The sequence below is a fragment of the Thalia democratica genome, chromosome 8, assembly GCF_965202585.1.
Source record: "Thalia democratica chromosome 8, ktThaDemo2.hap1.1, whole genome shotgun sequence".
Classification (NCBI taxonomy): Eukaryota; Metazoa; Chordata; class Thaliacea; order Salpida; family Salpidae; genus Thalia; species Thalia democratica.
Genome location: NC_139172.1, coordinates 10,721,294 through 10,749,023, shown reverse-complemented (window position 1 = coordinate 10,749,023; position 27,730 = coordinate 10,721,294). Strand labels below are relative to the sequence as shown.

General features: G+C 23.8%; 1 protein-coding gene across 1 annotated transcript; it reads left to right on the top strand.

Annotated features, from left to right (window-relative positions):
* The first annotated feature begins 2,798 nt into the window (after window positions 1-2,798).
* Window positions 2,799-27,185, top strand: LOC145842458 (putative extracellular sulfatase Sulf-1 homolog). The gene is made up of 22 exons (XM_082949911.1): window positions 2,799-2,894; window positions 2,961-3,099; window positions 4,888-5,004; window positions 7,252-7,374; window positions 8,817-8,968; window positions 10,089-10,258; window positions 12,138-12,291; window positions 16,923-17,098; window positions 17,411-17,521; window positions 17,586-17,694; window positions 17,982-18,073; window positions 18,172-18,195; window positions 18,651-18,724; window positions 19,432-19,616; window positions 20,110-20,296; window positions 20,611-20,698; window positions 21,157-21,249; window positions 21,620-21,819; window positions 22,657-22,802; window positions 24,715-24,991; window positions 25,743-25,788; window positions 26,761-27,185. Exons 1-22 carry the CDS (start codon window positions 2,871-2,873, stop codon window positions 26,783-26,785), a joined length of 2,712 nt encoding a protein of 903 aa, XP_082806037.1. The 5' UTR covers window positions 2,799-2,870; the 3' UTR covers window positions 26,786-27,185.
* The last annotated feature ends 545 nt before the right edge of the window (window positions 27,186-27,730 follow it).

The following is a 27,730-nucleotide window of genomic DNA, read 5'->3' as shown; positions in this document are numbered from 1 at the left end:
CTTAATGGTTATAATACAAACTTAAAAGCGTTTTTTAAAACGACATTAATGAAAATAAACATGTATTAGGTTTAAAGTATGTAAATAAAACCAAACTTTCTTATGTAAGCATTGCCGGTTGGGTAGGCACTTTTACGCTGTGTGGTAATAGGCTTCGTAACGCACAAATCATTGCCTGTTTCGACGACAAAGTGTTTAAAACCGAAAATGCAGGTCTAAAGGTTTACTTTAGCTATTTGATTTATTATTGTTAGTTTTTGATACTGAATTGGTCGTTAAAGAAAGTTATTAACATACATACAAAATTAAAGTACACAGTAAAGTCTTTTTAATAGACAAACAAAATCTTAGGTTTCGACCTTTTCTTGAGGAAAAAGTTTAACAAATAAGTACTAAACTACAGATTTAAATACATCAGAAGCTGATTTAGAAAGTTTTTTGAATTAAATGCCTTCGAAACAGAGCTCTCAATATCTAATATAACTATAAAAGTCTAATAGAGCTGAAATCTTAAACCGAAAATCTTAAAAAGATAGTATTCAAAAATAATCGCTACCCAAAGTTAATAGTTATTACGATAATAAATACAAACAAAAAAAACAATAACATCTATGAATTAGAACCATAAAACTAAAATAAAAAATATAGAAACCTGAAACTAAATTGTTTGAAAATAAAATGTTTGTGAAAACTTTATCCAAAATGAAAAAAAATATTGAAGAGAGAACTTAAAAACTAAAAAAACCACGTGAAGTTAGTTTTTACTAGTACTAAATTAGCTTAATAATTCAGACAACACATTTTTTCTAAGCTAGTGGTTAAAAACCTATAGCTTGCGACGTCTTTTTTAGCTTGTACAAAATATATAAAGTTAAACATTTTTATAAAAAAATACTTTAATTTATTTCCTTTGATTTTATCACACGGTACAGCTAGTGTTAAAGATCATTTAATTGCATTTTCTCATTTTTTCGTCTTGAACTTCTTTTCTTTTTGAAGAAATGGAGACAAATTTAAAATATGGGGTCAAGTCACTTCTGCACAAACTTCAATATTATAATTTTAGTCACAATTTAAAAATCGTTATTTAATTAAAAGATAGTTAAATTTTAGTTTAAACAAGTATCAATTAAAATTAAAATTGATGAAAATAAACAAAACTTGAAATTCAATTACTATAAAAAATAAAATAACTGTACATCGTGCATATTTGACACCTACTCTTAAAATATAGTAGTTCGAAACTTATTTTAAAGTAAATTTTTAAATACTATCCTCCCACAAAGACTTTTCTTTAATAAATACGGCCCGCTTACATACTTTTAATTAGCTCGCCGACTAAACTTTTCCTTGCCCGATTCTAAGCTTTAAAACAAAAACAGTATTTATGAATTTACATGTCCAGACATCTCCTACATCTCCTACATTGTCAAGACATCTCCTACATTGAATAAAAATGGGGAATTTATTAAAATGCACACTTAATGACAAAAGCAGCATTACGATCATATCCAAAACTGCTCTAATTTTTTTAAGTTCAAATAACAAATTCAAAATCATAAAACCTGATCAGTAAAATAACTATTGAGCTAGTAGTTATTCATAAAGAAGTAACAAAACTAAATGTACAAGCTGAATTTGTAGAAAAAGTTGCCTAGCTCTAAATTTACTAACTTCTTATTGTTGTAACTTAGGTTTTTTTTAATTATTTTTTGTTTTACGTCTTATTTAATGTTTTTTCTTAATATTTATGAAAAGTTAAAGTTTTTTTGACGATACAAAGCATTTTACACTGATTAAAACCTTTGTTTAGTTATCATTTACTTTAAAACACTTAAGTATTTAAACTTTTATACTAGCTCAACTAAAACTATTTACAATGTGTTTGACAAGAAACAACGTTTGTTTAAAGAAGTTTGTTTCAAAAACAAAGTAGTTAAAACAAACATATTTTAATCTTTTATTAGCTTATTGTAATAAGATAGACGAGTGTGTAGTACAAATGTTTTTAATATATATTTATAAATAGAATTAGATAAGACTTAATACTCTAAGAAAAACACAATATTTTTTGATACGAAAAATAAGAACTTAAAAAATAAGTCAACCAATTCAACTAAACTGGTACTTTTAGAATACTAAGGGGTTATCAAATGTTTTTATATTTTTATCTGTGATAAGTTGAAATTATAAGTGATAAATAAAACTAACAGCAGTAGTTGTATTATTGTGTGTATACATTCATTGAAACGATAAAAATAATACTGAAAGTACATTTTGATATTTTATATGCCATTTTTGTTCAAATGAAGAAAATATACTTTTTAAGTTTTAAAAATACTTCAATTAAATTCATAAAAATATTACCGTTGTTAAGCGCTCAGAAACTTTTAATTTATGAAAAAAAAAGCTTACAACTTCTCTCATAAGCATGTAAATGACACCACTTTCACGCGCCATTCAAGTGTTCAACGCTGTTTGCAATTTTTTATGCTTTTTCAAAAGTGGTAGATTAAAGTTTTCAAAATTGAAAAGTTTAGAAAATTAGTTTGTATAAAATTAAAAAAATTAATTTCATGATATTTATATCCAGTAGCAATGAATTTTTTTTAAATAACAAAAGTGAATAACTTACAAAGTTTAATTAGTTATTTTAACACAATGTTAGTTTTCTTTAAAATATTTTATTTTAAAACAATTTAGTACAAATTGTTTGAAAAATAAATAATAATAATAATTACAATCTTTTTTTAACTTCAAGCCTATTAAAGCTTCTTCATAACTTTTTGCATTGTTACAGGTAAATTATATAGTTAGTTTTAAATCAAGTATAAATTTTTATATTGCATCTCCGAACGTACACAAAATAAATGTTAAAGAAACCAAAAAAGCTGGTAAGATTACACTTTAAAAATTAATTTTTATATTATACGCACACTTATCAATCTTTAATAATTTAGGGGCAGAGTTTTTTTGCAATTTTATTCATAGCATCTCTTTATGTATCTACTGTATCATCGGAAAAAGAAAGGACTAAAGCACAGCCGAGACGACCGAACATTGTGGTTTTTATGACCGATGATCAGGATGTTCAACTTGGTTAGTGTTTACTTACAAGTAAAAGACATTTATAATTTGTAAAAGTACAAACAGGAAAACGTGATCATTATGTTATAAAAGTTTTTCATTACCATGTTATGTTTTAAGTCTGACTCTATATGAATAACATACAGCCTACGGGCCGATTCTAAGCTGCGGCGTTTTTATAGTTTAAAAGTTACATGTGAAAAAAAGGGAGCTATTTGTCAGTGTGGATATGTGTCAGTGTGGTCTCGATTCAGTTTAAGTACGCATTAGTATACCTTAAAAGATTATTTCATTACAAATTTACTAATAAAAGATTGTTTTTAATAATTATGCAGAAATTTTTTAAATTACGCGGTCTGACATGATTTTTTTAAGTACAACGTGTATCTTGCTGAATAACAAAGTTGCCCATTTGTTGTTTAATTGCTATAAATTTTGAATCTTAATTTGTTAAGTAAAACTTTTTTTGTGATTTTTAACAATCTTTACGTCAATCTTGTTTTAAAATAATTAATAATAAATACTATTTTGAAATTGTAAACATATTGACTTGTCACATTTAATCCAAAAAAAAAGTTTTGTAAAAGATTTACAAATGTTAATAAAACAAAATAAGTAAATTTATTTACTTACTAAAGATTCTCTTTTTTTTTTGCACTATTCAAAAACCAAGTGATAAAGTTTAAAAAAAAATTTATTAACTAGTAAATTGATAACTTAAAAATAATGTTAGCCTGTAAAATAGTAAAGTAAAATATACTTGTTGTCTGTTTTTATTTAGATAAATTTTACTCTAGTTTAAAGCAACTCGAATATAGTTTACATAATCTATTAACAGTTCAAAAGAATTAGCAAAAATTTAAAACAGACAAGTTCAGTAAATAACTTGTAAGGGGACGAAAAAGGGAGGGGGAACATTTTAGAAACTTTTGATACTGATAGAATTAATATATAACATTTTACTTATTGCTTTGCTATTTATTAATTTTATCTTGATATTTTATGTTTGATCCTAAGCTTAAAATAAATAAAAAAGTTCCCTTTCGCTCAACTTAAATATAAAACATTTCAACTTAAATGCTTAGAACAGAGTTTACCAATGAGGCCAATATTGTCCCCTTTTGGAAATAATGTTTTAAAGTATAACTTTAGAAATATAAAACTGTTTAGCTTGTTCTTTTAAAGTGCTAATAGATAATATAAAAAAAATCGAGTTTGCTTTAAACTAGATAGATAACTAGTAAACCGGTAAAAATCAAATAAGTAGTAACTAGTAAAGGGACAATTGTCATTTAGTTTTCTTCCAAGTGGTGATTATGAAAATAAGCTTTGGAAACCCTGCTTTAAAAATTTTATAATAAACACAAGTCGATAATTTTCTTTTTGAAAAGTAGACTACGCAAAAAAACTAGTTATAGTAAGTGTTCACATTTATGTACAGACATTACATTCTAAGTCTTGTTTTTGTTTCGTACTTGTAACTTTTTTAATCAGAGTGTACTACTGAAATAAGTTAAATTATTTACTAATATACAAATTATAGAAAAAAAACTTATAAAATGTATTGTGCTTTAAAGTCTGAAAACTAATTGCTATAACTTTGTTGACATTTCAAAACAAAAAATCTTTTATAACATAGTTTTCTAAACAGCGCTGTGAAGTACTTTAGTTTTGAAAAAACTAACTGCAGAAGTAAGATAAAAAAAAAACTAACTATTATTTACGGAATTCTTAAAACTACTATATTAAAAAATTGTTAATACAGTTTTGATATACTGTATATTATATTTACTTTCTTAGGTTCTATGGACTATATGACAAAAACAAAAGAAAAAATTGTACAATCTGGAACGACTTTTAGTAATTCCTTCACAACTTCACCAATATGCTGTCCTTCTCGGAGCTCTTTTCTTACAGGTTTTTAACATGTTTCTGAAAAGGTATTAAACTGTTTACATACATTAGTGTTTAAAAATATTTAGGTTAAAGATCTAACTTAAGTTTTATAGATTTTAAATCATTACTTATTTATAATGTTTTATTTATGTTTAGTATAGAATAATTCAGAAATAATATTTACCGTTTTAATAAACTACTGTTTTTTGTAGTATGTCTATATCTATAAAAATTTTATATATAAAAATATAACGCTTAAGTAGAAGCTAAAACAGAACCTAAAACAAAAACGTGAGTCAGACTAAATTTAAGTTTTAATCTAAAATTTTCGTTTAACAAATACAAAATTTTATAACGGGAGAAATTTTTACAAGTTGTTGCAATAACTTCTTAAAAAAGGAGTAAAGATTTAAAAACATTAAATATCCATTAGAGTAACGTAATTTCGAAAAGATGTGAATTAAAAGTAAGAAATAACTTAATGCGAATTCATCTTAATCAGTCTATTTCACTGTATTAAGCATAATTAGTTTTTATGTTAAGAACTTAATATTAAGTTTGAAAATCGCATGGTGTGCTTTTTTTGTTGTTTATTAAGAAATGCTAAAAATTTTGTACAATTCAATTTACGATTTAAATGAAAACGAAGTAGCTTCAATTGCAATACTATTCTTGATACTTAGGACCTTACAATATATTTTATTTTAGTATAAATGTTTTTAATTTTTTTGATTTTATAGCATGTATGCGTGTAAACAAGCCCACAGCTGTACGACATCTTAAAATAAACATGAGATAAGACTTTTACCTACAAATTTAGATCGATGTTTAATTGAAAAATATAAGAGTTACCTTTATGAATTTTTTTATTGGTTTTTGATTACCTTAATGTTGTAATTGGAAAAGTAATCTCGAATAAAAAAAGTTTTTAAGCTTTTATTTTAGGCTATACCAGTTTAATAGTGTAGTTTTAAGTTGTAGCTGTAAACTTGAAAACAGCACTATAGAGCAGCGGTTCTTAACTTAGGGTAAATGTAACCCTTGGGGTAATTCCATTATTTAAGGGGTTAACTTTTCTTTATTAAAGTTATGTAGAGTAATGTTTATTAATTGTCTTTTCAAATTATAAGTTAGTGTTTAACTGTAATTATTTTTAAGTCAAATAAACACTTTAAATTTTGCAATATTTAATATTTATTAAGCTTAAAGTTCGAAAAATTTATTTTTTTTCCTCTAAACTAAACACTATTTTGCATATTGGAAGTAAATTTAGTAACTGCCTGAAAAAACATTAAAAAAAGGTTAAGAACCGCTACTATACAGCTATGATTTATAAAAACTAAACAATAAGAACAAAATGAAAGTCATTTAGTATTTAAAGCTTGTTTTTTAATTATTGTATTTGTAACATTTTTGATCAAAATTAAGAACCTTTTGGCACAAAAAAAGTTTTTCTTTGAACTAATCATATACATAAAAAAATATTACTTTATTTTTAAAATTATTCATGTACTAACACTTGCTTAAAAAGAGAGAGTTAAGCAAGTTTTGAAATTTGAAGAAAACATGTGATGTTTACAAACAGAAGTAAATTAATTTTTGTTTTTAAGAAAGTAGTAGATATAAAAAACTGTGTAGTCATAAATTCACTTGCTTTTTATAAACTCTTCAACAAAGAATATTTTTTTGTAGTGGTTTTAATAAAATAAAAAAACTTTTTTAAAATCTTTTTTACTATATCTAAAACATTATAAATATAAAATTCATTACTACATTATAATTTTATAAAAAAAACAAAATTTCAAAAAGTCAAGAATATCAGTTTAACAAATATAAGTTTAATTTATAAACAAAGTAGATGTTTTTAGTATATATCTTAGATTTTATTGCGATTTTTATATCCAAAACTATAAAAATTATTTTGCTTACTGAATTTTTGTTATATATTTTTTTTGCTAAAACATGGTAAATGCATACTAAAATATTTATATAATTAGTAGCTATGTGGCTTTTTTCAATAATGTAACTTTATTTAAAACTTATTGCGTGGCAAAATACTGTTGCGTTTTATACTATATTATATATACTTTTAGTGAGAAGTGTTAGAAAATTCAAAGTTTTAGGTCGCATTGTTATACAACCACCAAAAATATTTAAATACATTATTTTTAATAAACAACTAAAATAAGAGAAAAAAGTTAAAACTTGTAGTTTGTTAAAGAAATTAAAATACAAACTATAAAACTCGCAACCAAGCTTTTTAATCAGGACTATACGCTCACAATCACAACGTGCTCACTAATACTCTATTATGCGGTTCTCAAGATTGGAAAGATAACTATGAAAGTCGATCTTTTGCCACTTTCTTACAAAAATCTGGCTACAATACAGGTTTGTTTAAACAAAAACAAAATGTAACAAACCTTTATTTTAAGTTTATAAAATACTTAAAAGTGTAAATAAAAAAACAGGTTTAACTAAAGATTATTTTTGATTTATTTTAAGCACTACAAACATGTTATGATTCGTATTGATTTGAAGTAAAATAAGCTACGTGTAGTCTAAATGCTTTTTGTATACTTTGAGTTTTTTGTTATCTAAATTTTAATAGATTAAGTATTAATTCAATAATTGTTTATCGTACTAGCGCTTTTATTTACTAAAAGCGTATGAAAACAAGTTGTTGAGTTTATAATGTTGCTAAAAATTTGGTATAAGTATTCTAATAAAGTACTTTACAAAAATAAACTATTTTTTATTTAAAAAATTAAAATTTTTACAGATAAACGTCTTACAAAATAAGACATTTGTTAATTTTGTAGTTCAAAAAAAGAAAAAATATTTCATGTATGTTGAAGTTTTCGACTTTAATTTTATAAAGAACTATTACAGTATAGTAATTATACAAAAAACTGGTTCAAAAAAAATCTCTTTAAAAAATTATTTAAAAATAAAAATAAAGCTTTGTATAAAGCAGTTCAATTATTTATTGAAATTGGCTAAAATAATTAGAGATCTTATATTATAAGAAAGTAACAACTATAGAAAAGTAAATATATTATTATATAATGAAAATAATATAACCCTGATAAAAACAAGCAAAACATAAAAAAATTATTCTAATCAAGAATTTCTTTTAATTCTATTTAGTTATAAACTTTTAAAATTTTTTAGAGGTAAAAATTAAATTCTATTTAAAAAAGCATAATATTGTAATATAGTGGTAGTATAAATAAATGTTTTGTTGTAGATTCAATACCTCAAAAATGTAATAAGATATAAAATCCTTAAGAACATTAACTAAGTATTATGTATCAAATCTTAGTCATTATTTGAATTCAAGATCAACTCTTTTTATTATTTTTACTTAAGTTTGAAATACCTATACTCGTAAAAAAAGATTGCTTTGGTTCTCTATCTCATTTCAACGCTTCATTGGTAATGGTTCGGTATTGTTTATGTTACGTTAAATTGACTTTTGCTCGTTTATCACAGCTTAAAATTTGTTTAGAGTTGTTGAGTGATTGAATCTTAGTAAATAGAAAAGCATCGATCAATCGAGAGCCTGATAAAAGATACGTGGAAGCCTAGCATAAAACTAAAAGTAATAATATAAACTTTGCTCTTGTTTTACATAACAAAAGCCTTTATTCAAAAATACTTTGTTAAAAGACAACTAAGTAGTTTAACAAAGGTAAAAAACAAATATACTGCTTACATTTGACTACAAAAAAAACCTTATCAATTCAGCTTTAAGACTTTTGAAAAAGTATATATGCATGTGTACAAAATAGTAATGACAGTTTTTATTAGACGCTTAAAAACATTTTTAGGGTATTTTGGAAAGTACTTAAATGAATACAAAGGGGAATATACCCCGCCAGGGTGGAACATGTGGCAAGGGTTGTTGAAGAACTCAAAATATTACAACTATTCTATATGGAATCAAGGAAAACGAGAACACCACAATGATAATTACGCTGAGGTAAAAAAAAATATTGTTAGGTAATTTATTAAAAGAAAGCATACATTTCTATAAGGTTTAGAAAATAAAGTTTTTTGATCTTTCTGAAGTATGAATTTAATATTAAATTTAATTGATGCAAAGTATATTTCTCAACAACATTTAATTTATTTAGTTTATAAATCTAACTTTTAAAAATATATAGACTATATTCGTTTAATATAAAAACTTAAAATAAATAAACTTTTATTAATTTTTAACAGATGTGTTTCTATGTAATAAGTTATCGTCTTTTATATCAAGCAAATAAGTTTAAACTTACCTATGAGTTTTATAATTTTAACTTTGTTTATTGTTTTGTTTATGTTTTATTTTGTTGAGTATAAATGTATTTATTTTATTTTTATTTTTCTCATTGTGTGTCCTGTTTAAGTGGCTCAGGTTTTGATGTCTGTATCCAACATTGCACAATAAACAATATAATAGCAATACTAATAAAACATGTAGAACCATTATAATAATTATTGATTTATTAGTTACTTTTCAATTAGATTAAAGTTTTAATAAACTACTACAAGTTTTTACAGTTGTTATTACTAAAAAATAAGAATCATATTGTTAAACTTTTACAAAGCTTCTTTAAGTTAAATTAATAAAAGCGAAGTTAATTTTTTTTATGTAAGTTGTAAACTTCTTCTTTTTTCAATTTTTATTATACTGTTTTTCTACTTTATATGTTTTTCATAAATAATATTTAGCATATAACTAGACTCATTTAATCAATTTTTTGTTTTTAAAAAGTTGAAATTAGAGGTTTTTGTTTACATGTTATTAAACTTTTATCTGTTTTTAAAGATGAATAGTTTGTTATTAATTAAACAAAGAAAATAACGTTTTTTGATTACCTGAAAACAAAACTGTTGATTAACACAAAAATTTAACAGTCTTTTAAGTTTAAATTAAATAGTTAAAACTCTTTTAAATATTTAATACTATACTTATTTAACAAATATTGATCAACGAAGTATAATTTAACAAATAAAACATTCTTAAGAAATCAAATCAAAGGGTACTATTTGAAGCAGAGACTTTTTTTATATTTTGTTAAGCTTCAGTAAATAAAATCTGACTAATTTAACAGGACTACCTCACTGATTTAGTGCTTAATAGAAGTATGGAGTTCTTTAGAAAAGCAAAGAGGAACGACCGTGAGGAGCCAGTGATATCGGTGTTAAGTTTTCCTGCCCCACACGGGCCGGAAGCTGGAGCTCCACAGTATCAACACATGTTTGAAAACGTCACGTCTCATATGTTAGACATATTATTCAGTATTGTTTAAAACTGTACAGTATTAATGTTTTATAAAACGGTTCAAAGTTTTAATTTAAAACATTTTTTTATTGTTCTTTTTACTTTGAGAGAAAAAAGTAATCTGGCAAAAATAATTAAAAATTCTTTAATTAAGTATCTTTTACTTTTTATTATCTAAAATCATTTTTAAAGACTACTTTAAGCTATTAAAATTAAATACAAATTATCTCATTCTTGTACTGCAAAACAAAAACTTAGTTAAGCGAAGCGGAACGATTTGATACTTAAGACAAAATCTCTTTTTTGTTGTTCTGACTAACACGTACTATCATGGCCAACCAAACTAAGCATAACTCATTTAAGTAAATTTACATTTTGCTTTTTTTAGTCAATTTCACTAACTCTACAGTTTTCAAGCAAACGCACTTTTTCAGCTTTAATTCAATTATTTTCATCATAGTTATATGTATATTACTTATTAGGTTGCCGGAAAAAAATACTTTTATTGATGAATAAACTTTTTTTTAACTTAAATGTCATGCTCGAGTAATTTTAGTTAATAAAATGGAATAACAATGGCAACCCTGCTATTCTTTTATTATTTTACACCAACTTCGACTTCAGGTTATATAACTTAAATTATAATTAATAGACATATTAAAAAGATTTTAATGTCAAATACCATATTCAAACTCAATCTGGTTTTGATATTTTTCCAAAATTATGTATATTAAACTTTAAAAAAATAATGGTAAATATTATTTTCTTTATGTTCAATACTATTTTTTTTATTTTTAGCAAAGACGACTACTAAAAAATTATGAGAGTGATTTAATTACTTTAGTCCGATGTTCTATTTTTAACACTCGATAAGTTTTTTAAACATTTAATGCTTTAGTTTTAAATCTTACTTATAGTTTTCAATGTTAAGGAAATACCAAACGATAATAATAAGTTTTTAAACCGGGTTTTACAACTAGAACTAAAAATATAGATTTAGTCAATTTCATTACATCAAATAAAGTTTTACATGTTAAAATAACATTGGCAGTTATCAATATAATTAGTTTTGCGCAGCGTTTTTTTTTAGTTTTATTAGTATATGCGTTACAGTATTATCTTATTGAACTTTATTGGTTATTAGTCTGGTTTGTTAGAAAAGTAAATCTATACAAAACTAAGATACTTTTTTTGAAAATCTATAACCTAAAGTTATAAAAACTTGTAAAACAAAAATATATATACTGAAGAGAATATTTCAAACATTCTTAAATTAAAGGTATGAAACTTAGAGCATACCGTTAAAAATAAGTCTATTTTTTCAAAAAATAGTATCTTTTTAACTAAAAGATTTATTAAAAATAAAAGTTAAGACAAACGCTATCTTTAAAGTAGCAACAAAAAAAATCAATACAGTATAGAAGTTAGATTTTAAACTGTTTAAAAAAAAATTGTTTCATAAAATAGATCACTGATAATCTTTAGAAAAAAATTCTTAATTCTACAAGACTTGATAATTTTTAGTACGCATAAAAAAGTTTTAGCGCTATAGAAATATAACAAAATGTTAACCTTTAAATTAAAAAACCTATAAGTACATAATTTTTAAAGCAGCGTTTTAAACAAAACAAAAATAAGATTAAAATCTACAAAACTAAAGAAATTACTTAACATTACTGCAATTAACTAAGCGTAGCCTTTAGTAAAATTTTGATTACTTTAGTAAAGTATCGTAAGGTTTTAATAAATACTCTTTCTTATGTTCGAGTATATTATTTTTGCTTTTTATCTTCTAAAGTATCTTTTCATTCTTTAAATTGTATATCCTACAAAGTTTAAGTTCTTTAACAAGTAAACTTCTAATACTAACTTTTTTTAGAACACCAACGTACAATTACGGACCAAACCCAGATAAGCATTGGATTTTACAGCACATAAAATTTCCAATGGACGCTGTACAACATAAGTTTTCCCAAGTGCTACAGCAAAAGCGTTTACAGACATTAATGTCGGTGGATGATGCTGTTGACAAGGTTATATATTTTACTGAATAAAATCTTTTGGCGAAAGTTAAGTTTCTCAAATGGTGATTTTTACCAGAAACATTTTCAAAATGAAAGATTGTATATAACATAAAATTTTGTTCAGGCTATTTAAACGATTCTCGTATAACTTATTAAGATTTGATATGTTTAGAAAAGTTGTAGCTTTGACATTTCAGTAAATAAGCTTTAAATAGGTTACATTTAATATTTAAGATGCTGTTTCTTGTTTAAATGCAAATGTATAAAAAGTTTTAAGCTTTAAAATACTTATCAATTAAGAGTAGTAAGTTCCAAAGTTTTTAAAGTTGATATTTTTTAGATGCTTTATAATAGTCAAAAAAAAAGCTAATTCAGATTAAGCGTTTTTTTATTTTGAGATGGTCAATAAGATTTAATTATTTTTAAATCTTATTCTATAGCTGTATGTACTTAAGAATAACATCTATAAATAATTTTAAAACTACTTAAGTATTAGTTTATAGATAATTCTGCTTATTCTAAATTTCAACATACTAACCTTAGTGAATGATCTAACATATGTGTTTTTTTCATTAAGTTGTTACAATTCCAAAAGTTAAAGAAAAAAACTTCTATTACTCAAACACTTTAAACATTTTCAGTACATAACACATTATCTTTCTTTTTAGTTTTGAGAAAGAAGATTTTGAGAAAAAATACTGTATTTGTTTTTGTGAAAAACATTATAAAGTATGACATGTTTGTTTGTAGTGCGTACGTCAATAAAACGGTCGATGAAAGTGCTTAAATTATAAGCATTCTCTTTAATTAAATGGTACTTAAACAGTTTTATTTTCAATTACTCTAGTAGGATAAAGTATTTAAAAGTTTTCAATAACTCTTACACTCCAGTCTTATTTTGGATTAAAATATGTTTTAAATGACTGTAAACATACACTTACGCAACGATTAAATTGTACTTGAAAATGACTAAATATGGTGTCATAAAATAATAATCATCTACTGTTTATAATTTAAGCAACTGTTAAAACGATGTTTAATTTTTCTTAATTAAAAGTTAAATAGAAGACACAAGTTTCTTTTAAAAACTCTTCTAGGTATATATATGTAGATTTTAATCTTAATACAGCTTGCACGACTACTCCCATTGTATTCTGACAGTTCAAATTCTTTGAAATTTTTTGAAGGCCCGCAACTCAAAAAGTAATATGTATTTGACAAAATAAAAAAAACACGTATATAGGTCTAACTAATTGCTAATTTTTTTTTTACAAAATTTTGAATATTTTTTAATATGTTACTAAAATAACGTTTAAAATATAACATTTTTAGGTAATTTCAAAATTCTGCTTTACTAACATGTTTTTCCAAAAACAAAAAGAGTTTTTGTAGGTATTAGTTAGACCTAGAGACGCATTTTTTTTTTAAATACATATTACTTTTTGAGTTTTGGTCCTCTAGAGATTTTTTAAGAGTTTAGATTGTTGGAATTTGAGTTGCCATGAAACCCATAACACAAATTACGTACAAAAGACTTTATTTAACTAGTGTGTATTCAAGTTTCTTACAATTATAAGTTTTCATGAAAGCAGTTAAAAGTGTTCTAATACTTGCTAATCTGAAAATAAATCAATATTATCACTTTTAAAAATATAAAGAAAATTAAATATTACACAAGAAAAGTTGTCCTGCAAATTAAAACTGTACGTTCGCAAATTTTAATGTAAAAGTTATTTCTTTTACAATTATAAACATACTTAATTTCATTTAAAGAATTTTTGCCAAATTGTGTATAACTTTTCTGAAACAAACGCATCTAAATTATAAATGAGAAATCTAGGATTTATATACGGACAGAGAAAACATCTTTCTTCTTTTACTGTTGTAATAGAAGCCAATAACTAAATTGGTCAATCTGCAACAAAGTTTTAACCTAGAATTATAAATTAAGTAAAAATATACTTTAGTTTTAAAACCTTGAATCTAGTATGATTTTAAAATTTAATCAAGAGGGTTAGTCATTTATTTAAAATCTATACTACTTTTTTTACTTTAGTTTTCAATTATTCTCTTTTCAGATATTACAATAAGCAAAACTAGAAAATTTATACTTCAAGGTTGTCACTTTAATGTTTGTTTACAATTTAAATAGTTCATCAGAGCAAGTTTAGTTTTTAAATTATAAATTTAGTTGTGTAAAACCTTTTTAATTAACAATAAATATAAATTGTTTTTTTGAAATAAATTTCATTGGAAATAGTCTCGTTGCTGTTGAAAATGTATTTAAAAAAACAAGCCCAAAACAAAATGCTAAACTTAAGTTTCTTAGGAAGTTGTACTAAATGCCAATTTTTTACTTGAAAAAAAACAAAACGCTCTTAAACATACCATATTTTATTAAACTTCTTTTAAAACTAAACACTTGAAAACTAAAATATAATTCTAAAATTTATTTTTGTCGACTAAAATTGAAAAAGTGCGTGTTAGCTTTAAATAGTAGGCTAGTGTTTCTAGTATTTTGAATCTTAATTATTTTCTTTCTTTGTAGTATTAAAGTTTTGTTAGTGCTAGTAAAGAAAATTATACTTAGATTTATATCCTATACTATTATAAAACTAAAATATTTTCTATGTCTAGGTTTTATAAAGAGTAAACCTTCGATAATATTTTTCACATAAGTCTTTTTTCTGTAATACACAGTTTACCAAAGAAAAAAATGTTTTTATTTAAATTATTTTTGTTTTTGCTTTTTCTAAGTTTATATACAACATTGAGTAATGTATTTTTTGAACCTTAAAACAGAAAATATGAACAACAACTTTTTACTTGCTTGTCTTTTTGTTGTTTTTTTTTGAAGTTTAATCACAAAGCAACAAGGATAATTTAGTTCCAAGTTATATCATGGTTAAAAAAATTACCGAAACTTGTTGTTTTCGTAGTACTCTCCGTCACAGTGCTGTTATAGACATACCGATTGGGTTTTATTTTGAACTAAGTTTTTCATTAAGAAAAATTACTCATAGTTTTTATACTGAAGAAGTTTTGTGTTCAAAGAAGTTAAAAATAGTAAGAAATTAGAAATAGCTTTATATGCATTTATAAATAAGTAAGATACAATTTTTTTTAATTGTTTTTTTGTAGAGTCGGTAAAAATTTAATTGTAAAAAACGTTTAGTAGTTAAGTTTAAAAATAAAGTTTTATAGATTTTAATGGTATATTTTGAAACTTCCCATGTAGAAGTAAAATATAACTTTGAAAGTTTACAACTGATTATGTAATTTTTGAAAATGTAACTATTTCTTTGACATCATAGTTATACTCTATTTCCTTTGTTATCGTTTATCAATTGAATAACAAGTATATATGATGTAAAGGTAAAGATAAGCTATTTAATTTAGTTTGATTAATCTTACGAGCTAGATAATGTTTTAATTTTCAAGATTGGTATAACAAAAATAAGGTAAAAGCAAATTTTAATGAATTTAATTGTTAAACAGTTTTTCATGTACATAATTTGTAGCTGTACTTATTAAATCTTAAAATTAAATATGTTAGAAAAAGTTTGCTTGTCTTTTTATTGTTTTTTATTTTCGAAGTAAAATCACAAAGCAACAAGAATAATTTGTTTATATTATGGTTAAAAAATTACCGAAACTTGTTGTATTCGTAGTACTCTCCGTCACAGTACTGTTATAGACATACCGATTGGATTTTTTTTTTGAAGTAAGTTTTTCATTAAGAAAAATTACTCATCATTCGATCTCGTAATTTATTTGGTAGATGTAATCTAAAATCGGCTTCGGTGGTGTTTTTATATATACAATGAATAGAATAACTTAACATAGTGTGTAAAAGTTTTATGATGTATAAATACAATAAATTTATAAAAGTTGACTAAAATTTGTTCTTTTTTAAAGTACAATATACTACAAGCATAACAACAATAATGTTTTCTAAGACAAATCAAGTAAATTAGAAGCTAAAAGTGAAGTTTTTATTTTTTCGGACAAATTTTTTGTTTAAACAGCTTGTTTTCATTTAAGTAAAAAAAAAATCAATTAACAAAAGGAAAGTTAAATACTTTTAAGTTAATGTTAAATGACATTACCTTTTAAATGTATTTTTTAAATATAACTTTAACAGTATTGACAACTTATCTAATATTTTCAGCGTAGTTTTTCTAACCTGCTTCAATCTATATACATTTTGTAGGTCTATTTTAATTTTATTTTGCACAATTAAATAGTTTTTTATCTACTAAGAGTATTTACAAACAACATTAAATATGAATAAGTTTGTGGTTTAATAAAAACTTGATGCTTCTTCTTCAGACCTCTTTAATCCTTAAACTTCATAAGTAGTTTAAATAAATTGATTAGCTAATTTTTAGTCAGCAAAGTTGTTATAAATTTTAATAAAATATTCAGTCTGTTTTAAAAGTTGAACTAGAGAAAAATACTGAACAACACGCATTAAACAATTTACACCCGGTTGTATTTTACAATATACTTTTTTAAAAGTTTTTTACAAATCTTGATTGTAACCATTTTTAGTATCTGAATTAACTGAAAGCTTTATGTTTGTTTTTGTAAAACCTGTTTTGTTTTGTCAAAGTTATATTTGTAATTATGCAATTCAGTTTGTTGACATGCTTGAAGAAATTGGTGAGCTTGACAATACTTATATCTTGTACACATCTGACCACGGTTTTCATATTGGACAGTTCGGTTTGGCTAAAGGAAAAAGTATGCCCTACGACTTCGATACAAGAGTTCCGTTTTACATAAGAGGACCAGACGTTCCCCGTAATAAAACGTTAGTTTGTTTTTTATAGTTTAAGAAAAAGTTTTATAAAAATAACGATTATGAACGACGTTTTATAAATAAAACATATAATTTAAATTTTATCAGCACTTGTCTTGTTATGTATTCATTTAAAAACTTGTGTTTCAAAAATCTTTTTTTAAAGTACTCAAATGTTTTACTTCTTTTTGATACTTATCTAGATCTGTACAAAGTAGTTGTTTATTGAAAATATATATCAATATTTACTGTACATTTTAAAAAAGCTACTAAAAATAAAATGAAGACTTTCGGATCTACAAATAAGTAGTTTTTTCATTTTAGCTTGAACGACATAGTCTTAAATGTAGACATTGCACCCACAATACTTGGAGTTGCAGGAGTAGAAATACCAGAGTTTATGGATGGTAGAAATTTTATGCCTCTTCTTCGAGAGTGAGTTTCAGAAATACATTTGAAATACATTAAATAAAGAAACTAAATAGCATCCTATTTTTAGCCGAACAAACGTTAATCCGCCTTGGAGGGATCGCTTTTTGATTCAAAAAGGAAAAGTCCCCAAGAAATGTAAACCGACAGAACCTAGCAAGCAGCAACGCTTACAACAAGTAGAAATTTTAAAGCTGTACTAGTAATTTTATTTTTGATATGCACATTAACATTGTCAGCTGAGACGAACGTTTCACTAAACGATTAACAATGACTATCCTATAACATTTTAAGAAAGAATTAACTTTATTTTAGTAATCATACTTTATAAGGAAATCGTTTAACTTTCTTCAGTTTTTTATAAAAAATAGCAGTGTCTTATTTTTCTAAAAATTAAATCTAGTGTAGAAAATTAATTGAACTCATGAGTTAAGTACTCAATTGATTCATTTTATATCATTTGTAGATTTGCGTAACTCAACGAGAAAAGTTTGATTATCCGTGTAAACCTGACCAGCAATCATTTTGTGATTTTAACAGCACCACCAAAATTTGGAAGTAATTTTGAAGCTTTTTAATGACTTTTTAAAAACTCAATTAGTTTCGAAGCCTTTTTTTATCTAGTTCTAAAAACTTTTATCATTTTTACTTTGCAGGATGAAAAAGTGCAGAAATGAATTGTTAGTTTTTAAACTTTTTTTGTCTAACTAAAAATTTATAAATTTTTTTAAATTTCAATTAAGAAAAAAACATTTAGTAATTATTTTTTTTAAATTGTAAACTAATTTTTTATATTTTTTTACTAACACTATAAAAAAAGTTCACTTTATTTCTTAACAAAAAGTATTATGTATTAAAAAGTTATTAAGATTTGTAAAAGTACGTAACTAACTAAACATTTAACTTGACTTGAAGAAAAACTTTTTTTTGCACCAGTTTCATAATTAACAAAATATTACTTTTTTATAATTTTTGTTAAAACAGTGTATTTTTTTTTCCGTATATGGTTATTATTTTAAGTATCAAGTATGCTTTTAGTGTTTTGTGTCTAGAATACTTAAGTTAAAAAATGTTTCTCAAGTACAAATAAGTTTTAGAATAAACTAAAAGGTTATATTTAAAGAAATTTTATCAGAAAAAAAAAGAAAAAGACGTGTAAGTGTTTAGAAAATGAATATGGAAACTACACAATGAAAATGACGAGAAAAGGTAAAAAGAAATAAATTTAGTTTATTAAACTTCATTAACATCCATAAAATTTTTATTGTTTTATTCTAAATGCATAAAATACTACTTTCTATGTTTTTAATGAAATTAAGCTTGTCAAAAGTAATTTAGTCATTTTTAATTAGATTTTTTTGATTATACGATCTTCTAGCCTTAAGTGTATAACTTAATAAACATTTTTAACTCTAGTAATATTTTTATTGTTTTAATATTCTATACGTCAGATTACTGTTTACTACACTTTGCACTATACGTTACTAGTAATTAAAGTTTTGTTAAAACTATAAACAGTCGATAACAAAATTTCTTTTTATTTTTGATGTTGCAGTATTTAAAACTTTTAATTAGCCTTTATTTTTTATTCTACATACTCGTAAATTTTTAAATATCTATGTAGTCATTTAACAAAATAAAAATAGCTTTAATTGTTAAATTTTGTTATCATAAACCTTCAGAACTTTTAAAATGTTTTAACTTAAAAATTTAAGTTTTGATTAAAAATAATTTATTTTTAATTTGCTAAATAAACAAACGAAGTAGTAAATTTTGCTTTTGATTTTCTAAATTTAACTTAGTATACTATCACATTGAATTTTAGATTACCAATTTTAAACTAGCTTATTTTATCTATTAACTATATTTTAATTAACCAAAAACTTTAGTTTTTATAAATAGTTTTATTAATTTAGAAAGTCAAAACTTAAAAAATCACTGTGAAAAAAAGTTCCTAAGATTTAAGTCGATGGCAAAAGAGTATGCTAACAACGAATTCAGTAAATTTTTGAAAAAACAAAAAAACAAGCATATAAATCGAGGAAAGACAAAAATTACTAGAAGTAAAAAAAGACGCAAAAGAAGATACCTTGAAAAAAAAGTATTTTTGTTTTTTTTATTTTAACAGTCATATGAAGATTCATTTAATATATTTTTTAAAGTAGTTCTAAGTATTAAGAAATTTGAAGACTTAAATGTTCATTCAGAAAAAAGCTACTAAAATTATTAAAAAAAAAATAATAAAGCGTAACTTTTTTTTTATAAATTGCTAAGTATAAACATTCTGTTAGTTTTTTTTTCAAAAAAACTGTTTAGTTTAATTTTAGAAATACAATACAACCCTTGAAAGTTTAGTTTTTACTTGCATCATGTTTTTTAGTTATAAACTTAATTTGAATTTTTTTACAATATTTTCTTATTGCTTTTGAAAATATTTTTATTTTAATTTAGCTATTTATACCGACTATTGAATCAAATACTTTAATATCAAATAAGAACAAAAGAAAATATTAGTTTATAGTAAATAGATAAGAAGAAAAGTAAAAAAAAAACTATCTAATGTTTTTAAGTAGCCATTTAGTTTTTTTTTTAAGGAAAAATACGGTTTCAAACAAGAAAAACGAAGCTTAAGAAAACAAGGACAAAGCCAAAGATTCAAAAAAGGAAATAGAAGGAAGCTAACTATCCAAAAACATCGACCAAACAGAAGTAAAGCACTGTTTTCAAAACTGTCTTGCAATCACTTATCAAAACTTGAACAAAAAATTAAGTGTAATAAACGTTAGTACATTTTAATTGTTAACTACACTAAAAGAGTAAAGATAAGTTGATTTTTTTTTTAAATCTAATTTACATTAGTCTTTGTGTTAAACATCACTTTAGTACAACAAAAGTATTAAAAATAAACTAAAACTTTGGTGTTTCTAAAAGTAAGGTAACAATATTTATTTATATTAAACTTTAGTAATGAAAAAAATAAACAAAAAAATTTTAAAATTATTTTTAAATAAAACTTTGCACAACTAGTACGAAATTTGAAAAAAAAAACTTATAGCTTAAAATTACTATAATGAAATTATACTTAAACTTTACAGTTGTTGGTGAAATTCGTAAAGCTTATAAACACTTTTTTTATGGTGTCCGAAAAAATCTTAGTGTCGCAATGCATCGTATGTCTAAAAGGTTAAGTTCTTTTCATAAATAGAAACAACTAGCTATTCTTTATTTAAATCGCAAAAATATAGTAGTTTTGAAAATAAAATGTAATGCTTTTCAGTTTCAATTACACAATTCTTGATCTAGTAAAAACTATGAATTTTAAATAACAGTTTATATGTAGTTCAATTAATTTACAATTATTTCATCGGTTAGAGCTTACTTCTTTTCGTTTTGTGAAAACAAAGTTATCAGTGTTACCAATAAACTTTTTTTTTGTTTCTTTTACTTTTACTAATACTGTTTGTCATGCACATACTTTATATCCTCGTTCTGAAACGTAGATGGGTAGTTCTGAATTTGAATTACTAATAGTCTGTTACATAAAAATAGGCTAATTTACCACAACTTATGTTTAATGATATTAAAACCTTAAAAATTTAAATTCAACTAAACAACTATAATGAAAAACCACAAATTTACAGAATTGATGGTAGTGTTTTCAGAAAATGTATGGAAATAATGCGGCCATCATGCAAGTGTAATCTCAAAATTAAAAGGCCAAAACCTTCAAAAAGGTGTTTTTAAACTACTTTTATTTTGTTTTCAGTTATATTTTATAAAACTACCTAGTTATTATGTTTCTATTTATAAAAAACAATAAGTGTCCTCACTTTCGGAAAAGGAGAGTATATATTGATTTCCATATAATGAGTTTAGTTTATATAAGTATTTATCTAAAAATAAAAACAAGTGTTAAACTGAACACGTAAAATATTGGTTAAATAGTAAGTTTTAAAAATAATGTATAGAATTAAAAATTTAGCTACAATTCTTCAATATAAGCTATATTTGCAAATATTAACTTCTTATTTCGTGACAAACTTTTCACAGTTTAAAGTATTTTAAAACACTCAAAGATCTAAATAGAACAACTTACAATCGTAGCCCAAACGTGAAACCTTCTATTGAAGACATTTATCGCCCGGGAAACAGCTTACCTGATGCTAAAATCCAAAAAAGAAAGAAAAAACCTCTAACAGCCAGTCGAAAGTGTGCCGAGACTACAAACAACTCAACTTCAACCAGTGGAATGACTTGCTTTAGACTTGATAAAGAGAAATGGAAGGTGCCTCCACGGTGGCAAGGTTGTTTAAGAAAACTTTATGTTTATTATTTAATTAGGAATGGGCAACATTCGGCCCACCAAGCAGAAACCCCAACTCGTTACATACTTTTTTAGCTTAAAAACTACATCTATTACACAATAAAAAATGAGCACAATAAAAAATTCTATGAAAAATATGTTATATTATGCTCTAAATTTGTTTTTTTAATTAAGCTCCTACAATACGATAATTTTAGTTTAATTTTGAATTAAGAATTTTAAAAAATAGCTGGCCCGCGACTTATTTCTTATTATCAACTTTAGCCCGCAAATAGCTTTTTCAGCTAAGCCTGGCCAACTGACTTGAAAAGCTGTATACCAATAGTCACAGTTGTTTTTTACAGTAAATATTCAAACCATTGTTTAATTCTAAGTTTTAAATATAAAAAAAGCTGTTTTACTTGTATATATATGTATATATCTTTTGATTAACCTCTATTTCATAAAGTTAAACATTTGTTATTTGAAATTTGTAATAAACTATTTATTATTAGATAAAAAGATTTATTCACATAAGGTGTATTCGTATTTAAATAACTTGATAAAGTAATATTTTTATTGGGTCCTATTTTTTGGTACATATGTATATACATATATGTAAATTTTGTAACAAAGTTTTAATACAGTTTTTAAACTTACATACTGTAATCAAAACTTTTAAGTTAACGTTACAAAGAAGCTAAATTTATTCAAAATACACACAGTTTTGTGTTGTTTCAAACATTCTAAAAAGTTTAAAATATGAAAACAAAGTTAACTAAAAAAACTTTAACAACTAAAAAAAGAAGTTTGACTATAACTAGCAATTTTTCTCAAGGTGATGAAAGGTGTTACTGCACTAACTCAAACAACAATACATATTGGTGTCTGAGAATAATAAACGAGACTACGAACTCACTTTATTGTGTCTTTGTCACAGATTTTGTCGAATACATGGATTACAATAAGAAAAATGGTGAGGAGGTGGGTTAAGTATTTTAAAAAGTACTTAAACCATTTAATTAAAACAAAATTTTGAAATACAAAAGGCATTCTATAAAATATGTGCACCGATAGTAAAAATTAGGACACATTTCTATTAGCAAAATTTTATCAAAAGTTTACTCAAAGATAGTTACTCAGATGTTTTACCAAAATGATCTTCAAAGCTTTAAGTAATAATAAAAATAACATGAAGCACACAATTATTAATAAGATCAATTAATGAGAAAATAATTAGAACTTAATTAGTCATTATAATCACGTACCTAAGAAAATTAAAAGGAAGTTTATTTGAAAAAAGATGTTTTTGAAAACATTTTAAAACACCTAAAATAAATACATAAAAATGCTCGTCAAAATCAAATAACATTGAAAGAAAAATGTTTAATGAGAAAAAAAAAATAAAATTAGGGTGGTAAATAAGCATAAAGAAAAGTGCAACAATAATTTACAAATTATGAATAACAAGATAAAAAATCTAGGCACATAAAAATTAATTATTTTCTTATATTGAATGTTATACAATCGAACCTTTATGTTCGTGCGTGTCTCACGGCATATGTAAGTCAAGGCTTAAGTTCTGTTAGACTTTCGCTGATGCTTTCTGTGATTTATTCTAGTAGTATGTCTAGCAGAGTATTTAATTAAACCAATGACTACTTAATTATGCATAAAAAACTCTTAAAACATTACTTCATATTGCAAAAACTACAAAAAACTGCTGTGGAGTTTCATACCAAACAACTACCGTGAAAAAAATCACAGTAAAAAAAATGAAGATACCATTATTAAAAAATACGTAGTAAAACATTTACGAATATAATTTACATTTATCTTTTAAATATTGATAAATTTATAAATAACTTACAATATAACTTAGATCAAAGCATAATGACTTAAGTTACCGTGCATGAGTATTAGTTGTTTTATTAAACATTTTTTTCAAGATCAATGATGTGTTTTACTTTTTAAATGTAAAATATGATTAACATAATATTATAGAAAATTTATAATCATTTAAATAAAATATATAGGCAAAATTTTAAACTTTCGTAACGATAGAAAAACAAGCTCACAATCAATGAAACATTTTAGTATTCTGTTGTCTAATTGTATATTTTACTTCGAAGCTTACGTAAAACGGTTTTGGTTTAAACTAGATATATCTGAAGTTGAAAGCATATGTGTTAAAATATTAAAAAAAAAAACAATTGATAGAATCTAAAAACTGTTTAAATCTTTAAGTTCTAAAACTAGATAGAAAGTTGATGACACTAAAAAACAGCTTTTATGTAGAAAAAAAAAATTAAACTCAGGCTCATACTAGCTTTGCTATGACTGATTTTTCCTCCTTACACTATTTTTTATTTTCCTAGCAAAACTAGTAATTTATATCAATCTAAATCAAATTTAGACTTAATTTTTTTTTAGAAAATTTAATTAACTTTTTAAAGTTTGTCATTGTTTTAGAACAAAAGTAAACTTCAGCAAGCGTTAGAGTATTTATGTTTAGAAAAATACTTTTAAGCTTAAAGTAAACTAATTAAAATATATACAGAAAAACATTAGTTTAACAGTATAATTTTGTGTTCGTTTAAAATTTACTTTAAACTATAACAACCATTTTTTTTTATGTTTTACACAATTGTAACTATCTAAATTCCTTAAGTTAAAAGTTTTACAAAATAAAAGTTATTGAATTAAAAGTTCAATTTAAAAATATTATTACTTCATACTGTATTTTTAAACTATTTAGTTTTTTGGTATTATTTATAGTTTTGTTATTATTTGTGAAAAACATTTTTTCATAATTTGTTAGTACGACCTTTTATGTTTAAAACTTTATATATTTTGTGCCGTCATAATCAAAATTTAAAAATTTATTTTTTTATAGAGACTCAATACGTACTCTGAGCAACCTTTTGAAAAAATATCTATCATTCATAACGACCTTAAGCGGCTGTCTAAATGTAAAGGAAACTCGATAGCTTCCAACAACAGTTGTCATATTGCAAGGGGAGGGTTCAACCAACAGTCATCAGCGGTGGATGGTAGCGATACTAACTTTTGTGGGCACCGAGATTCGCTACTGACAACGGAGCTAGTTCAGCCTATTCTTCTCCAAAATAATACAGAAATAGCTGAAGAATCTCAAAATAGATTCGAAAAATGTATGTCATAAGATTTTCAATTAACTTTTGTATACTTGTCAGCTTAAACTCTCTGAAATTTAAGTGAGGCTTTAAATAGAATATTTTTAAACTACTTTTATAAAATTTAAGTTAAACATATAAATAACTTATCGTTTTAGGTACTTTAAGCAAGACTTACAATATTAAAATGAAACAACCGCTAACTTATACAAACGAGTTACAAACAAAAACTATTGTTTACTAACAAAAACTTAAGAATGAATTTCACTTTTAGACTAACTAATATCATTTTTGAATGATAATTAATACAAAAAAAAAACTAACATCAGTTCGAAACATCAGTTTTTATACATTACGCTTTATTACTTATATAATTATTTATTTGTTTTATGTTTGTTGTTTGACAAAAATTATCAAACTTGATTTGTAGTAAATTTTGCTTTGTGAAGTTAAATCCAGTAATTGAAACAGTGCAACTTCTTATAAGTCTGTCTTTAATTCTGTATTTACATTTAAATATCTATAAATTTTATTTAATAATAAAATTAAAACATGCTTGTTTATAAAATTTTTAGTAGTATAAACATTCAACAAGTTTTAAAACAAACGAAGACTAAAATAAACAAATTAAATCTTTAAAATGTAAACCATATTAGCATTCAATGATAGATTTTATTTTTATAGACTTACACTATTGAAGAAATAAATTATCACGTGTTTTACAAATCAGCTATCATTAAGAAGTAGTAAATATAATAATTTTTTATAGATATGAACGGCGATCGGTCTTCTTTTTCGCCTAAACAACAACAAAGGTAAATAAAAGCAAAACTTTATTTTAATTGTTATATTTTGAACATATATGTAACAAGTATTAACTTATTAACTATTTACTTTTATTTAAAAGTTATCGGAATTTTTTTTAATAGTTGTGAAAATTTAAAGTATAGTTTTTATTAGAAATATTCTAAAAAACTCTTAACTTAAAAACAGTTAATGATTTCAAATTCAAGAATAGCAGTTTAAAAATTAAATAGTATTTAAGATTTTTAAGTATGCTAACAAGCACATATTACAATTAAATCTATCGTGAAACGTGCTAACTTAAAATAGGTACTATTTATATTAGTTCGGATTAAAAAAAAAATTGTAATACTTCTTTAAATGAGCAATCTTTTTTAGTTAATACAAAAACTCTATAAAATACTTGTTTGAAAACATACATATTCTAAACTTTAAAAAAATTTGTAAAGATATTTATATTATGATTAAAAATTGATGGAAGTTTTTTTTTTTCTTTCTATAATTAACTGAAAGGTTTTAACTTTTTGCAAGTTAACTGAATTATACTAGCTTTTAAAACTAGTATAATTCGAAAAAACTACTAAACAATACACATATTTATAGTTTTAACTGTTTATATAGTTTCCTAAGCTTTTTTGGACAATGCAATTTTATTTAGCTACATATTAGAGTAATATTTAATACTTTTTTGTGTAATAAAAAACACTAATTAAAATTGCTTTTTAAAACTTTCAAGAATTTGACTATTTTTTCCATAAACTTAAATTTTACTTCTTAACATATGTGATTTGATATTTGAACTGTATTAGAAAAAATAAAGTTTGTTTTTATAAACTATATACAGAGTTTTTGATGTTGTTGTTTTTCTTTTATTAAAAATATAAAACGTTATACAGTCGAACAACCTTTTTGACGTAAGCATTTCTATTAAAAAACTTTATCTTTATATATTTTAAATCTCTAATTGTATATATTTAAAACAGATCAACTGGATCTCTAAACACTTAGAAGCTTCAATATCATTAAAGTCTTTTGTAAACTATATATTTCAAAGTTTTTATGAAGACTTAGTACATGCATATTTCTTTTATAATAAGTACTTTTTATGAAGATACATCAAAAGTCATGACTGTCTTGGTGCAGTTCTTTTTTATCAAAAAATAAGTTTCGTTAGGTGTTTTTGAGTTGAAGAATCATAAACTGTTATTTTGAAATTTAGTCAAACTTTTATTTTGTAAAATTTGTTTTTACGGCAAAAAAAAAGTTTTATATTTTTACTTTTACTACATTCAAAACACACGATTTAAATGTAATGAAAATTATTGTGTAGTTATGGTTTTTTTTTTTTTGAATGTTTTTTTTTAACTTTAATCTGTTGTAATACAGTTCCAGAAGTTTTACTTTTACATAAATAGTTTCTTTAGTAATATTTTTCATTTAGTGTAGAAGTAACTTTGGTATTATCTTAGTTATATTTTAAAGAGAATTACTAGTTAAAGTTATATAAATCATATTTTTTATTACATTTTGAGTTTCAAACTTTCAATAAATTGTCTTCAATAATAAAACACAATTTTCACAATCAACACTCGGTAAACTTGATTTTTTTAACGTAAATGAACTATTGTTTAGTTTTATTATACAGCAGAGATGTATTAAGCTCACAAATATTAAGACGCTGAAAAAAAAATTAAAAAAGATGCGTGATGAACGTCATAGGGGTTGGAATTGAACTACCTGGAAATTAATTGTAATACGCAATTATGTTAAAACTTCAAAAATAAATGAGATGTGTTAGTTCAGTAGGTAAATGAACACAAGGCAGTAAATGTTGCTCGAATCCCATATGACATCTCACGTGTCGCCACTTAAGTATAGCTAACAAAATGTTTACTTTAAATAAGTACGAAAATATCTTCTTTTTTTTTTAAGCTAGTTAATTAAACTTAGATT